General features: G+C 36.5%; 1 protein-coding gene across 6 annotated transcripts in view; it reads right to left on the bottom strand.

Annotated features, from left to right (window-relative positions):
• Window positions 1–4,524: 4,524 nt before the first annotated feature.
• The window catches only part of CDC14B (cell division cycle 14B), a 48,033-nt gene continuing 35,894 nt past the window's right edge, over window positions 4,525–16,663 (bottom strand). For 2 of the 6 annotated variants that reach the window (XM_052701189.1, XM_052701191.1), the window contains one exon: window positions 6,190–7,975. Coding sequence is in view for 4 of the 6 variants with exons in the window: in XM_052701191.1 (XP_052557151.1) it covers window positions 7,936–7,975 (40 nt within the window). In the remaining 2 variants the exon portion in view is untranslated. Of the gene's footprint in view, window positions 7,976–12,808; window positions 12,926–16,663 lie in introns of those variants that run through there. The other 4 variants (XM_052701185.1, XM_052701186.1, XM_052701188.1 and 1 more) reach the window with 4 other exon arrangements.

Genomic DNA, 16,663 nt, shown 5'->3' with positions numbered 1-16,663 from the left:
ACCCTTCACTGACATAGCTATGTTTCTTGCCTTAACAAATAGTATGTGTGGCATTGAGGATGAGATGGCCTTGTCCTTTCCTTGCAGTCTTCCTGTTTCTGAACCTGAGCCAAATAACCTCAACTGCAGCTTGAGACTTACTCCTTAACTCTGGCTATTCTTCTAGAATATTTTTGAGTAGTTCTGCCAAAAATGGCTATTTGATGTTTGTGAAACATAAATTATTCTTGATGAGAGACTTTGTGTCTCTCATTATACCTTTTCTACTCTTGTATCTTGACATAGATGGCTTCTCTTTCTGTATTGTTAAAATCTTTGACAGTTGTTCCCTATTGTTCTGGAACATTGTATTGCAGCACTCCATGCCATGTTGAACTGCAGCATAAGGACACTTGGATGATGCTACTCCAATAAGTATTAAACCTAGAATTTCATTCAAGTTTTCCTTCAAATTTCTAGATGTCATACAAATATGAAGATGATATTCCACTGTGACCCACACACAATCCTCCTTTTAATGTTAAATTTTTTATAATTGTGGAACTTCCTTTTGGAGGGCTCTGACTGCATCTGTGTTTTTGCTTGCAATTGTTTCAATCATTACAGAGATATTTACTAATGTTTTTTTTTCCAGTTTACTGACTCCTAACCCCAGGACAAACCATCTGGCAAAACAGCGAAATGCAGAGCTACTTTTAGTTGGGGAATTATTTCTTTTGCTTCTTTTCAGGAAGGTTGTATTTGTTCCTCACTTTGCAGATTAATAGTTACTGTAGGGACTATAGTTGCTGGAGTGCAAATTTGGCAGTAGTACTTTTCTATGTTCACATATCCAATACTAGCTTCTTTTTGGGGGACCATCCAACTGCTGTACTTCCTTCCTATAGTTGAGACATGCCTTGAATAATTTCCTAAATAAACTAGATTGCTTAAACTATCCTTTTTTTTTTATTTTGAATGTTTGGGAATTGCACCTTTGTATGCACATGTATTATTTTTCATTTAGTACTGGGGTACTTATTTCCCACTTGAGAATTTCTGATTTTTCATCTGTATCAAATGTTTTTTACCATTAAGTGTATCCAAAAGACATGAGAAGGAATAGGGGTGCTAGTTAAAGGCACTGTTTTCTCTGAGTGTTCTGGAAAGGGAGGAGAAACCATGCAACTGCTCTTAATGGCTCTTTTACCCATTAAGGCAATGTGATGTGTTTATTTTCTTCCCAAGACCAAAGCAGTCTCATATCAATAATTGACGTTGTGAAATTTGACAAAATCACAACTTCCTCCGCTTACCCAATTGACCCCTGGGGGATACCACTCATAGCCAGTCTGAATCTGGACAGATATAATCAATTGGATTCTTACAACATGCTTAAGCCATTCCTTTTTTAGTTTTGCATAGCTGTCACAGGAACATGTGTATATATAGGCACATTCATACAAGGAGTAATGTATTCACACGCACAAACGCAATTTGATAATAATGTAATGTTGACCAACCACTGAACATGCTCCAAGGTTATCTGCAGAAAGTGTCCATTCATATATGTCACTGAGTGAACAGGCATAGAATTAGAGATCTTCTCTTTCAGTAACCAGCTGGGCAAGCATGGAACAATTTGTGGGGTGGGATCTTCAGTCTTTGGACTCAAGAAAGTAACAACTGCCACTCTTCAACTCTGCTACTCAGAATTACATAAAACCTTCAGGTGTTACCTGTTCACAAACACCTTTTTGAGGATATGATGCAAAAAATGTTTCAGATGGCTGAATGTACAGAACAGCTTTAGGTACTGCATCACTTTTAATGGCAGCATTCTGATTAACACCAGCTTAATAACTTCAATAACGTTTTTGCTTGCCTGAGTAGCCAGTGTAAAAAAAAAAAAAAAAGTTCTGCATTCAGCTGTCTGTTTTATCTGTAGCTGACTGTGCGCTGCTGTCAGCTCCAAACAAAGGTTTCTCTGTCTAGATTTGTACACTACTAAGTACTTGACAAAGAGATAATGAGTTAACACAATGAAATGTCAGGACAGCTTTTCTGTAGGTAAAGGAAGCAGACACAAGGTCTTGGATTACTCTCTTCTGATGAGAAAAAGTAAGTTGACACGCTGCTCATAGAATCCAGGAATTCTGGACTTGGTGGGAGCTTGTTGGTTGTATTTTTTTGTGTTTTTTTTTTTTTTTTTTTTTTTTTTTTAATAGATCAAATCCTGTTTTCTGGTGTTTCTCCTGACTCTAACAAAGGTTGTGTTCCTTGGGAGAAGATAACTTTCTGGTGGGCGTTTTCTATGAAGCTTTCAGTTAAATGAAGGAGTTCTTTAAGTATGGAAGCAACATTAAACATTTTATTTCAGAAACAAAGTAGAGTGGCAGAAGTGGACAAAAAAAGCACCTAGAAGCATGACACCAGAAGTATTGCATGTTGTAAAGACACAGTCTTGAAGCATGATGTTTTGGGAAGAACAAGGAATTGTGTTGACAGAACTCAAATGTGGGAGGAAAGCCAGGTGGGCCTAGTAGGAAACCTAATGAAGAAGGGGCGATGAGAAAGCTGAGCCCTTCCACTATGAAGAATACCGTGGAAACAACCACTGTCTTTAATGGCAATCTTCTCGCTCTTAGCAGCAGTCATTTTGGGTTTTCCTGCATTAACGGTATCTTCTGCCAAAGAGACATTTATGTCTGCTCCCTCTGTCCTGTTGGCATAAGAACGAGCTTTTTATTGGTTGATGGCGTAACTTGTGTGCAGCAGATAAGGGAGTTGGAGGAGCTGGGAATCAGGGATGGCTGTGAGACGGAAGTGGTGTGCACCTGCTGGCATGCAGCCACTGCACGCACCTGCAGCTGGGTGACCAACAGCAACTGCTGCTTAGGCTGTCTGGGCAGTGCAGTCTTCGCCAGATTTGTAACAGCCTTGTATATTGGGAAGGACTATGAAGAGTGGAGGCAGTTACTAAAGGGATTGAATTTCTGAATTTCCTTCGCCCTGTCCCTCATGCAAAAATAAATAAAAAACAAAGACCAAGCACCTTCCTCTTAACTATTTAGTTTTAAAACTCACAGTGTTTCTGTTTTCAGTAAGCTCAGCCTTGAATATTTCTAAAGACAGTACATCAGTTTTGCTGCAGTGTTCTCTGCTCCTACATGGGCTGTGCAGAACCCATAAAGGAGGCTGGAAAGTGCCAAATCAAAGTAAGCTTCAGAAATACTGTACACAGGTTATTCTTGCGGTGCATAACGTTGCCAAAACCTTGGCCTGGTTACTGTTCAGCTGTTCCTCTGTATTGTGCTTTGGTCCTTTGCCTTTCCCTGTCCAGTGCCTGTGCTGTGCTTGCATGTCTACAAAGGGATTAGTGGTGTTTTGCTGTGGTGATCACATGCAAACACAGACGTATTCCAGGCAGAACCTGTTGTTCACTCTTCAGCAGTCAACTAGCAAATGAAGAAGTGGTTTAAACATTTACACAAGCACAGAAAGGGTAACCTTACAATTGATGAACACAAAGATTTTCCAAGCAAATATGAACATCCCTTTCTGGAGCAAGTGAGAGTTTACTCATCTGTCAGATACATTCTGTCCAAGGTGCACATGCTTTGCTTTTTCTTAAATATGTAAGGTAAGAATAAATATTGGAATAATTACGTACTTCCCCTTCTCCTTCTCCTCCCTTCCCTTTTCATGGACCCTCATAACTTAGGTAAAAGTAAATGATTCTAAAAATTTTTGTTTTGAGAAATCTTCACTTTCCATTTCCACTACCACCATTTACATGTAAATGGTATTTCAAATTCTACCAATTTCCAAAAAAAATGAGTGCTACACTACCATACATAAAGAAGACAAATTAAGTTAGAAGCCAGTTTTTTACTGGCTAAGAGTGTCCCAACTATTTGAGTACAATTACTGTTATATTCTGAAGTCAGTCCCCTCAAACGCAGAGCCAAAAATTATATTTAAAATGCAATATTTTGAGATTTGTGCTTTTTAATTAAAAAACTTACCTTTTTAGGCAAGTGAGATTCTTTCATTATTTCTATGAGCACAAAGTGGTCAGACCCATACAAATGTGGTCTTAGATGAGTTCCTTCAGAATATTGGAAACAAAAGTGAACACACAAACTTCTGATTATTATTTTTAATTTTACGTAATTCATGTTTACAATTCTCACTATTCAATATTTTGTATAAAATCAAATACAATATGCACTATTTTCAAATGAGACACAAATGCATATTGAGCTATTTGATATTACAAGATAATATGAAGCTTTATCTTAAAAATACCTCCAGCAAAATAAATTCCCATTCTATCAATCCAAGTTAAAAAAATAAGATTAGAAATATACAATTTAAAAATAATCAAGATGAATAGTGCTCATTAGTCGAAGACTTCTAGATCTTGATAGTCTGTACACAAGTTTACACAAGACACAGTCTGCAAACTACTAATATAAAAACTGCAGTGCAACAAATCAGTGAATGTAACTTTTTCTTCGCTGCATTTTAATGCATGCATTTTAATGCATGTACCTACTTTTTTTTATTTTTTTTAATTTTTTTTTAAAGCAGCACTTTTTCTATTGTCCTGGGGCAAAAGGACATGGTCTGATTTAGCTTCTATGACTATACTGATGCTGTAATGGAAGCTAGCAATTAGACCTAAGATAGACAACTATTGAATATGTTGCAGAGATCACAGAAGAATCCATCTTGCATGTTGAAAGAGTAGAAAGAATTTTTAAGTTTATCCAAAACTGCTAATTGGTCATAGCAGAAATAAGTTCCTTCAGCTGCTCTGTTGCACTGCTGTCATACATGTGCTCCTTTTTGGCACACAGTACTGCACATTTCAAAACAGACTTGGAAACCACAAACTCCCTCACCCATGGCTACTACTTCATAATTGTACTTAAGACAGCTTTGGTATGGCATAGTAAACATAGAAGACAAAATACTAAAAACTTGGACAGACAAAGCAATATAATTAGATCAGACGCAATGAGCTAACAGATTAATTCACCATATAAGATTGCTTGGAGAATTTTCATGTTTATTTCTGATACTCTGACACTTTGGTGTTTCTCAGCATGATACTCATTTTTGGATGGGGTAGCCTCAAACATATTCACGACAAACAGTTTTGGTTTAACTTGAGTTGCCATGCGGTGTACAATTCATGCAAATTTGCTTCTGATTAACTTCTGAGTACTAACTGCTTTGCTGATTACTTTAAAAAATGGAAATTCCAACTCAGAATTTTGAAGGGCTTTGGAATATGCTGATAAATTTTAGATCAAGAAGTTCAGCTAAGAGAATAGTAAGGCCAAAACATTATCAATAGATCTTACTTGTTTTAACTCTCATCCTTACATCTCATTAGTTTCATCCTTTCCCTCCTGCCTTTTAAGATTTGCAAGTAAGTTCACTCATAAAATTTTCAAGATGGAAATTTTCTTCAAAAATAAAGAGATTAACTTTTGCACAACACACCATCTATTGCCATTTTGGTGAAGGAGGTCAAAAAAGTAAAAAAAAAAAAAAAGGTAATAAAATTTTTATCACTATTGGAGTGAGTTCTGTCCCATTTTTTGGGTGGTTTTCACTTAGAAGAGAGTGAAAGAGATTGTGAAAATTAATTGGAAAACAAACAAACAAAAAAAACAGGGTATAAGCCTCAGTGCTCCTTATCTTGCACCATACAAACCTATTTTGTGCTCATATTTGCAAATCTGAAGTATACATACATACATACATATAAATTTACACTCACAGATGTCACCATACATTTTACATTCTGCATACTCTCCAACTCACAATGCTCTTCTTTAGCCAACAAAATGTATTCAAACCCATGTGTGGTTATTCATAGTGGCACTGAGAAACTACTGGTGTAACAGAACACTTCCTTTCATTTGAAAAGAATCCTTTCTTCATAGAAAGAAAATCCTTCCCCTTGCAAATATAATCTGGATCATTTAAAAACTTAAGTTATTCTGTTGCTAAAATTCCCAGCCAAAAATGACTTGGAGGTACTGGTTGGTGGCAAGCTGAACATGAGACAACACTGTGCTCTTGAAGCCCAGAAGGCCAACCATACCCAACTGCACTGAAAGAGGCATGGCTGGCAGGGTGAAGGAGGCAATCTGGCCACTCTACTCTCTTCTGGAGAGACCTCACCTCATCCAGATGCAAAGTCCTCAGTATGGAAGAGACACAGACTTGCTGGAGCACATCCAGAAGAGAGCCACAAAAATGATCCAAAGGTCTGAACACCTTCCTTTCAGTGTCGAAACGGAAGCTACAACAAAGAAGGGGACTGACTTTTTAGCAGGCTCTGTGGTGACAGGACAAGAGGAAATGGTTTCAAACTTAAAGAAGGTAGATTTAGGTTGGATATAAGGAAAAAGTCTTTTTTTACAGTAGGGATGGTGAGGCACTTGAACAGGTTGCAACAAAATGTGGTGCATGCCCCATCCCTGGAGACACTCAAGACTAGGCTGGACTAGGCTCTGAGTAACCACATTTAGCTGTACATGTCCCTTTTCACTGCTGGGGAATTGGACTACATTGCCCTTAAAGGTCCCTTCCAACTCTAAGGATTCTATGATTCTATGATTCCAGATCTCCTTTTCTACTCCTCTTTTTTGTAAGAGTTACAAAACGAAGAGAGAACTGTATTCCATCTAAGTCTATGTGGCAGCAGTTCTCATTTGAGGGAAATGCAGCTATAAATTTCCAGGAAGTAAGGATGCCTCACTTCAAAGCAAGCTTTTGAGACATATTTCATAATGTAAATGCAGAAGGGAAAAAACACTGTGTTTGAAAATCTTGCAGTGGATGAAAATTTCAATCTCAGATTGCTAAAAAAAATTTCATTGCTTTTAACTGAGAAGTAAGTAATAATTTTTTAATCATTGTAATTAGATGTTCCCAACTGTATCTGCTCCAGAGTTCCATTATCAATTTCAGTTGCACAGGAAGTGTATATTTCTTTTCTTTTTTCTTTTTTTTTTTAATGTGCTGCACTCATTAAGTACATTCAAGCAAAAAGCCAGTAACATTCGTAACTTATTAAATCTACCAATACATCCTGCCAAAAACATCTTATCTTTCAGATATTGTAATCTAAAGATTTATCTAAAAGATGTGATGATATGAAAAGAAAGAGTAATGACATTTCACTGCTTTAAATGTTTTTCCTCCTTCTTACAATCATACTGGATTTAAAGCAATTACAAATAGATAAAAGAGCCAGTGGTTGGGAACAACTGAAAATCTATCGCTATTAAAAACAAGATAATTGCTTTCAGTTGGCTTTTTTTTTTTTTTTTTTTTTTTTCCCCCAAAATTAAAATTTAAAAAAAATCACAGTCTTTGAAAATAAAGCACTCTTTGGTGGACAATAGTTACTTTGTTCTCAACACCAGGACTTCATAAAAAAAAATTCATATAAAATAAGAAAGAATAGCCAGTTAACACAAGAGAGTACCAATCCTATAAGTAAAAAACCTCCGTGGTAGAGTTTCAGTCTCAAGTGGAGACCTAAGTCCAATCTGAATGAACAACACAGATTTACATATTAAAAACTCCCACCATTTTCTCACTTCTGGTGGTCAGCAGCTGTGATTGCCATCACATTTTATGCACATGCATCATATATGGTAGGGAGCCCTCTTTACAATAGAGAGCTCAAGTATTTACACCTGAGTCTGAATTTACACTATTTTGTTGGTTTTGCTTGAGGAAGTATTAGTAATTAAGAAACTGTATGCCAAGCATGTTGCCAGTTTTATTTTACAAGTATGAATGAGTTTCTTCTGCTTAAGTGGAGCCAAAGACATCTTCCTAGAACTGCAATCAAGTGTCTTCAAGTTGTATCCCCTTCATGCCTGGATATCCCCTTTCAACACTGCTTGCCAATTTGAAATTTTAACGCAATACTGTTCTAGTTCTTGTGGTGGACTGGCTGCTGAAATAAAACATATTTGAGGAAAAAAATTGAAATGTGTACCCAAAAAATTATTTGAAGCTAATATTGTTGGCAAGATAAAACAATTAAACTGTATTTCAAAAAAGAGACATTGTAAAAGTCACAGCATTTACAAACACAGCAATATCAGTTGTAAAGAAAGCACAGACCAGTGTGTTCGCAGAGAATATGAAGAAAGGCTCAGTTTCAAACAAAAAAGAAACAATTTCATTAAGTACAATTGCTGTAAAGTATTCATTTTTCTTCTCTCCCTCTGATGTATCAGACTGAAGGAAAAGTAGAAAGAGTAGCAGAGAAACATTAATATTTTTCAAGCTAGACCTATATTACATAGATTAGCTCTGAAATGCTGCAGGCAATTTTCAATGTATGAGCAATGGCACAGACAGCTCCTTTTACAATTTCCAATAAAGTAAAAGCACATGAGATTGCAAAAGCATAATCCTCTCTTGTTAAAAGAAGTAAAACAATCTATACCACATTTTCATGCATTTTCTCCTGTCTTCTCAAGTGTTTTTTTTTTCTGTAATAACTTGACCTCCATATTCTCTTTAGCAGCTCTAGCTACCAAAATTCTTTGATCATTCAAGATTTCACTTCTAACCAATTACTTGTTATGTACATAATTCTAAATCTTTAAGATGATAAAACAGAGAAAACTGCTTCATTTGGGCCTTACTATGTTTCATTTGGTCTGGGAATTTCTGAAGTATCAATTTGTTGGCCAAAATGCACAGGGTTCTTATCCTGCAGAGAACACTATTTCTGCTAGTCCAGCTATCTGTCTAAGAAGAATGCTATTCCAGTCCTTCACGTACTTTGGGATCAAGTCTAGGCAATGATTATTTACGTTAAGAGTTAAGATTTTGAGAATCTTCTTCCATCTCACCTTTCAGCTGATATAGCACACTGTTCTACTAAAAGCGATTTGATAGCAAGAAAGTGAGGAGGGAAATAGGAGAGGAAAATGACCCATCTGTCCTAAAGATAATCTGCTATATGCATCCTGTTAAGATACAAACACAAACAGGCTTCATTCCCAGTAACTCAAAAATTTACATGGCATATTATCCTCAATGGAGAAAAAAGATTAGAATAAGGACAACCACAGAAAAAAAACTGTGGAGAATGCTTTAGTCATGCAGTGTCTTGCAGTTACACAACGTTATTTCAGTCACAACAGATAATGTGTTATGCCCACCAGTACTGTCTTTTGTAGATGGCAGCTGACATCTCGAGACATTCCACAACGGAAATATAATGAACATTGTGAGCAATATACTGAAATTCTCTAAGACCACTATGCAAAACCAGAACAAAATATTTTAACTGCAAATGACTACTTTGGCTGAAGTACCATTCTAGGGACATTTTATATGATAACTGTCCAAAAGTTAGAAGGATGGAATGGTAAATTCAGATCTGTTGATTATGCTGCGTAATGATGGGTCAAAAAAAAGTGATTAATCTGGAGTAAAAACTGACTAAAATGGCCTGGAGCATCAACAAAAAAGTTTTGTATAAAAACTGTGCAAGATTTTTCCACTGGAATACAACAGACTGGCAAGTCAAGAGAAGAATAAAGGTCCACACTAATATCAGACATTCAGAGAAAGCAACAGAACCTTGACAAAGGTAGATGTTGGTTAGGACACAATCTCAGTGTTTTAACAGTAATGATTTCCCTCTACATTGCATTCAATTTATCTGGAAAAGGTCAATCTATTTATGTACTGTGAGCTAATACAAACTTCACAGACTTCAACTGGGTAGTGGCAATACTTATCAGTACAAGCTGGGGTAATTAAGGATAGAGCTCAGTCCTGCTGAAAAGGACTTGGCGATACTGGTGGATGGTACACATTGCTGGACATAAGCCAGCAATGTACTCCTGCAGCCCAGAAAGCCAATATCCTGGGCTACATCAAAAGAAACGTGGCCAGTAGGTTGAAGGGAGTGATCCTGCCCCTCTACTTTGCACTCGTGAGGCCTCACTTGAAGTACTGTGTCCAGATGTGGAGTCCTCAGCGCAGAACAGACATGGTGTCATTGCAGAGCATCCAGAGGAGGGCTCACAAAAGCTATCCAAGGGATGGAACACCTCCCCTGTGAGGACAGGTGGAAAGACCTGGGGCTGTTTGACATGGAGTGTTGGAGGCAGGTGCAGAGGAGGGCCACAGACATGATCAGAGGGCTGGAACAACTCCCCTATGTGGACAGGCTGGGAAAGTTAGGGTTCTTCAGCCTGGAGAAGAAAAGTCTCTGAGGAGACCTTATAGCAGCCTTCCAGTACCTGGAGGGGGCCTACAGGAAAGCTGGGGGGGGGGGGGGGGGAGCTTTTTGTAAAGGCAGGTAGCAAGAGGAAAAGGGGAAATGGCCTTAAACTGGAAGAGGGTAGGTTTAGACTAGATATTAGGAAGAAATTCTTTACTGTGAAGGGTGGTGAGGCACTGGAACAGGTTGTCCATAGAGTTTGTGGATGCCCCCTCCCTAGAAGCATTCAAGACATGGCAGGACAGGACTTTGAAAAACCTGGTCTAGAGGGAGATATACCTGCCTATACCAGTTGGGGTTAGAACTAGATGATCTTAAAGGTCCCTTTCAATCAAAATCACTTTTTTATTCTATTACTCTGTGATTCAACCTGGAGAAGAAGAGAAGGCTCCAGGGGGGCTTGACAGCAGCTTTACAATATCTAAAGTAGGACTAGAAGAAAGAAGGGACTTTTTAGCAGTGCCTGCTCTGAGAGAACAAGGGGAAATGGCTGTAAAGTAAAGGAGAGAAAATTTAGATTGGATATAAGGAATAAGTTTTTGACAATAAGGGTGGTGAGGCACTAGAACAGGCTGCCCAGAGAGGTTTTGCATGCTCCATTCTTAGAGATATTCAAGGCTAGGCTGAAACAGGCTCTGAGCAACAGGCTCTGAGTGGCCTAGCTGCAGATGTTCCTGAAAAAGCATGAAAAAAGAAAGCAAGGCTTAAAAAAATTGAGTAAGGTTTTGCCAAACACACTAATAAAAGGACATCTACAGAATTAATAGCAAGGTACTAAGTGGAAATCTGGAATATAAATAGTCTTACTGAAATAGTCTTTAGAGGGATGAGTACCCAATTAATTCTCCAAGATGAAAAGATAATTAAGAACTCCAGAACTGTGAGAACAAATATTTAGGGCCACTGTGACTATGCAATTCAAACATGAACTCACTGACACTCTTCTATCACAAATGTTAGAAGAAACAGTATATAGAATGAAATATTTGGGGTAGAAGTTTTAGAAAAGACATTAAAACAGGAAATGCTTTATCAAATGTGAGGTAATTTGAAACCTGATCCTTGGCCCTCTGAGTCATAAATCTGTCAACACATACATAGCATTTATTTCAACATAACTGAAATCTTCCTTGCTCTGCGAATGTTGTTTCCTCCTATGGATAGGTAGTCTGATCCCTCATAACACAACCATCTACTTAAAGGTTTTCCAGGAACTGAATATACGTGTTCAATCAAGTATACTACTATGAAGAGCTGCAAGTAGATTAAAACTTATGAAGAATAAAAACAGCTGTGGGAATCCCATCAGTCTATCTGGAGCAAAACTGGCATGGTGAAAACAATGTAGAATGGAGTTTCTCAGTAAAACTCCAAGAAAGACTTAAGATTTTTAGGAAAACAGATATTTCAGGAAAAATGAAATATTTTTCTACATGTTATATGAATCAAAATACAATTCATAAAATTCATATAGCTGCTGATGAAAATTCTGACTAGCACATTCTTGCAGATTGCTATTACTTAGACTACTTCCTTAGCCCAGTACAGTGGATTTTTCACAATGTCTGTAACCTTCAAAAGTGGGTGAGGTTGTGAAAACAAAAACTATGTAGGGAAGAAAAACTGCACAAAAACCTGGAATTTTCAGCAAAACTTATTAAGCAAGCCACATAAACTAGAGTCTGTGAGTTGTGGGTTTTTTTTGTTGTTGTTGCTGTTATTTGCCACCTTTTTTGCTTCCTAAGAAAAAAATATATCTTCAGCACCTGGTAGATCCATTCAAAAGTTGTTCCTTATAAGCCCAAGGCAGATTCTGTTCATCAGTAGCTACTGAATATTACTTGAAAATTCTATCAAGTTATATTCTAAAGCTCATCTTTGATAACGTCTTGGAGAGCTACTGCAGAGAGGTATGAACACATGTGTATGCAGTAGAAACATATTAATACTGGGGCCATATTCTTCTGCATCAAAAAACACTTTCACCCTCGTATACATTCATCCAAATTTAAAATTTCCTTAAGTTCTGTGGAACAAGTTCAGACCAGATAATCAGTGATACTCCACTATGAAATCTCACACCACATATGCATTTTATACACTTCACCTACCCACAGCTGGATTTGCCCACAACTGCATTTCAGTTGTCCACAAGTTTACTTTGCATGCTAAATCTAACTCTGAATGCTGTGAACAACTTTCTCTCTCTTATTCCAGATTAGATTTGATAATTACAAGATTTTTTTGGATACTAGAATCACTTAACTTCAGTAGTTCTTACTCATTTTAGGAATAAGAATATAAAATTCTGAAACTCGAAGGACTCAGCAGTATAATCTGATTCATGTAAGATGTAAAGTTCTAGATATTCTCAGTATATAACATGAGACAAAAAACTGCTTCTTGCTTCTCATTTCTCAATTTCAGGAGGAGGAATTAAATTGTGGCAAAAGCCTCTAACAACAGCAGCGGATACACCAGCTCAAAAGTATTTGTCTACAGAACAGTTACTGGATCTTTAAAGAGGGTAGCTCTCACCTTTTTATACTTTTGTTTCTTGCTGCAGATCTGGTAGTTCTTTTAGTAATGTTTGTACTGTCAGAAATGCTAGGTTCAGAGGTTTTATTTTTCTGAACACTGGACTGCAGAATTACTCTGAAAAGAGTAGGAAAAAAAAAAAAAAAAAGAGATTATATAACCTGAAAGTTTCTAGGAAAACACTGAAAAGAGGATATTACAATTTCAGCAAATCTAACAAGTAGTAGTGGGCCTTTCAATTTGAAAAGCAAACTGTTCCACCTAAAAATCAGCCAGCTCTTTATAATGTTCTTGTTACAATTATGGTTATGCAGGTCTGTTTTATTAGGAATGCAGGTACATTTTTGTGTAATTTTTTTAAAAATTATTTGCTCATTTTTTAACCAAGAAGAGAATAAATAATAATTTGGAGTTTTCTTTGAGGTTTTTAGAGAACAACAAAAAAAACCTATTACATGTTGCTGTAACAACAGAAAAAATGTAGAGTAAAACTGATATATGCAACAAAACCAAATATTATTTTCCAGTTTGACATAGAAGAAACTGGAAAACAAAACAAAACAAAAAAACAAACAAAAAGAACAAGTCATTCGATTTGTGAAGAAGTGACTCTCCATGTCCTGCAGCAATCATGAAATATTCCTTTTAAATACAGTTGCCTGGGTAAAAACACTGAATATGCCATCATTCTGCTATTACAGGTAATAAGCACACCATTCTCAAATGCTGGTTGTGTTCAGCAGCTTCTCCTGAAGACTGAAACATTCTGGCATTTTCTTAACAGGAAGCAAAAACATAGAGTCGCTTATAGTGTCAGCACCCACAACAGAGTAACAGTAAAATGCAAATAATTATTTTTAGCTTTCATGCAGCTTGCTTGTATGGAAATAACATTTTCAGTTTTCCTTAATACAGGCAGTAAAATTATGATCCTATGGACAAAAAATGACAACTCATATATATCAGCAGTCTACAGATATATATTTAGTGCAACATTCAATTGGTCTATTTTCTAGTCTTCCCATTTGTGCAAGTTTCTAACTATAAAAATATGCATCACTGTAGAGATTAGCATAACTTCAGGATACATCCTTTTTTTCCTCTATAGCTTATTAGCATTTCAGTTCTCAGTGGCTTCACTGAGTTCATCTCTATTAGTAGACTGCATTAGATTCTCAAAGTTTCATTATATTAAATAAACTGCTGCATGGTTGTTTAATATTCCAAAAAAATCCCTGCTTTCTAAGAATCCTATACATAAACATAAAACATAGATTCTGGAGCAAAAGTGGACAGGCATTCATAGGAGAATATATATATGAGTATTTTTGTACTCACACAACATACTCACCTGTCAAAAGCAATTACTGAAAATATGAATAGAAAAAAAAAAACTGTACTGTTTTATATGGGGCTTGATACTAGAACTGGAATAACAAATGTACTTGAAAGGACATAATTTCAACTAAAATCAATTCTGTAGTACATTTCTCCATTTTACAGCAGTAAAAATTACCAACCAACTTGTTGTATCCAAAGTTACTGCTTCTATATTTTTTGGCAAATGATTAAATTAACACAACGTCCATGTATTTTAAATTTTTGTATGAACAAAACTCAAACTTGCAAAATCAAGAACCTTGATTTGCAGAAGTCCAAACCTGCAGTACTGCAGCAGCAAGGACTATTAAAATGCAATGCAAATTCCACTGTAAACACTACACATTTCAAGTCAGAGGAAGCAGTTATACGAGAAGCTGAAAATAAAACACAAGTACCTTCAAAATTATACCATGCTGCAACAGACAACACAAGTTCCTCTACCAAAAATCTGTCTTTCTTGCATGTTTAAGGTGATAAGGTTCAAAACATTGAATTTCACTTTATAATTTCCATTGCTATGTTAAGGCAACTCTAGTAAGTTCTAATATTAAAAGTTACCATTCTCTTTTCAGTGTAGTTGTTGTACAACATGAACCAATTTGAACAATGCAATTTGAACTAAAATTTACAAATGATGCCAACAATGAAAAGGAGTCAGCATTACATCCTTCACCTGTGCCACCAGTGATTTCCAGGACTGAATTAACAGGTAAAAAACCTGCGTAGCCTCCTGACTCTTCATCACTTCAAGTACGACTCAATCATGGCACACGCTGGCTAATAACTTCTTATGCAGACAGACATACGTAAAAAACGTGTTTTCTCTTTAAATCTATGCATGCACCTCTTTGTATAGAATGCATGTAACATGTATTTAAAAGAAAGCAAAAGTTGTTGGAACATTATCTAATAATTATTACCTCTTTCATATAGTGTCCTTTTTTTTCCAGACACCAAAACCTCAGAAAAGAAGCCATTGCATATGACTTAAACCTATATACTCATCTCAATATGAACTAAAATGCTGTGAAGCAATAACGTAGTAATATTTCACGAGCACTTAAATGCTATCTTTTTGACATATCATAAGTAAGTCCTTACATTCCATGTAATTTTATGTGTTTGCAAGAAAGAAAAACTGGGACTATGAATTACAAAAATATGCACTATGTATGACTCAACTTAAAGACCAAGCCAACTATGGCATCCTCCTCATGAAACTACTATGTTTAACAAAGGGTGGGGAGAGGAGTGATCCTATGGGATCAGCTGAGAGCCAGCTTTAAGCAAAAAGTTATGTCACTTACACATCCAAGTGATATAAAACATCACACAGCTAGCTCAAGAGAGTAAAGCTCAGTTGGAATCCCTATTAACAAAGCATTTGCTAAATGATCAGGTTAGAATTGGACTAAAACTTTAGTCTTTGAAGGCTTAGAGCATCTCAAGGAAAACAGACAAATTACCATTTGTACCACTGTCTGACACGGCATTACTAAGCACTCACAGCTGTCTTGAGACCCAGCTTTCAGCTTAGGAGCTGCATTACCTTTAATGTATAGAATTTTGATTTAATAGGTGACAAGACTGGCAGCTTCACTTGAGAACTGGTCTCATAGATATGTCTCATAAAGAACATGAAATGATTCTCAGGGCACCTATTTACTGCTTGGTAACTATTTGTGAATAATAGCATGTCATGATGTACAGCTGAGCAATTAACTTACAGAAATACCAGAAGAAAATGCATCTGATGTACAAAATATTCTTCATCTCAATGAAATACAATTTTAAAAAAAGAAAAATCACGAAGATATGCTACAAGACGCTTTAATAGTCATGCTATTAAAAGATGTATGCTATGAATTTTTCATTCCCATTAGCATCACTTGCTACTTCCGAGCCTAATACATCCTCCAGCATGACACTAGTTGGCACATCACTTCTCTTTAAGCTAATATACTGGCCTTCAAACAAATCAAAACCTGCTTTAGTGTAATAGTGTTGGGTCAGTAGCACCAACTTCTAAATATTTCATAATTTATTATTTAAACTGAAGGAGGGGACCACATCATAACAACATGCATAAAAGCCCAACCCCCGAACCCAGGCCAATCACCAGAAAACGTGAGAGAAATCAGTGCTCACAAAAAGCTTTTATAAAATATAATCCTAAGTATCCAATAATCCTAAGGTATCCTAAGGAGGGAGAAAGTGAAGAGAGGCTACACAGGAGCATCTTCTCTGATCTCCTGATGGGAATTTTACCAAGGTTATCAACTTTATGAGGTCCTGACTGTGTCTGGGATAAGTGTTAATTTTGTTCACAGTAGCTAGTAATGTGCTGTGTTATGGATATAGGAGGAAAATAATGCTGATAACACACTGATACTTTAGTTGTTGCTGAGCAGTGTTGCACAGAGCAAAGAACACTTCACCTCTTCACACTCTTCTGACAGCAAGGAGATGGAA

The sequence above is a fragment of the Tympanuchus pallidicinctus genome, unplaced genomic scaffold, assembly GCF_026119805.1.
Source record: "Tympanuchus pallidicinctus isolate F22 unplaced genomic scaffold, pur_lepc_1.0 scaffold4, whole genome shotgun sequence".
In the NCBI taxonomy this organism is placed as follows: domain Eukaryota; kingdom Metazoa; phylum Chordata; class Aves; order Galliformes; family Phasianidae; genus Tympanuchus; species Tympanuchus pallidicinctus.
The sequence above is the reverse complement of the archived record's forward strand: the minus strand, read 5'-3'. Positions and strand labels throughout refer to the sequence as shown.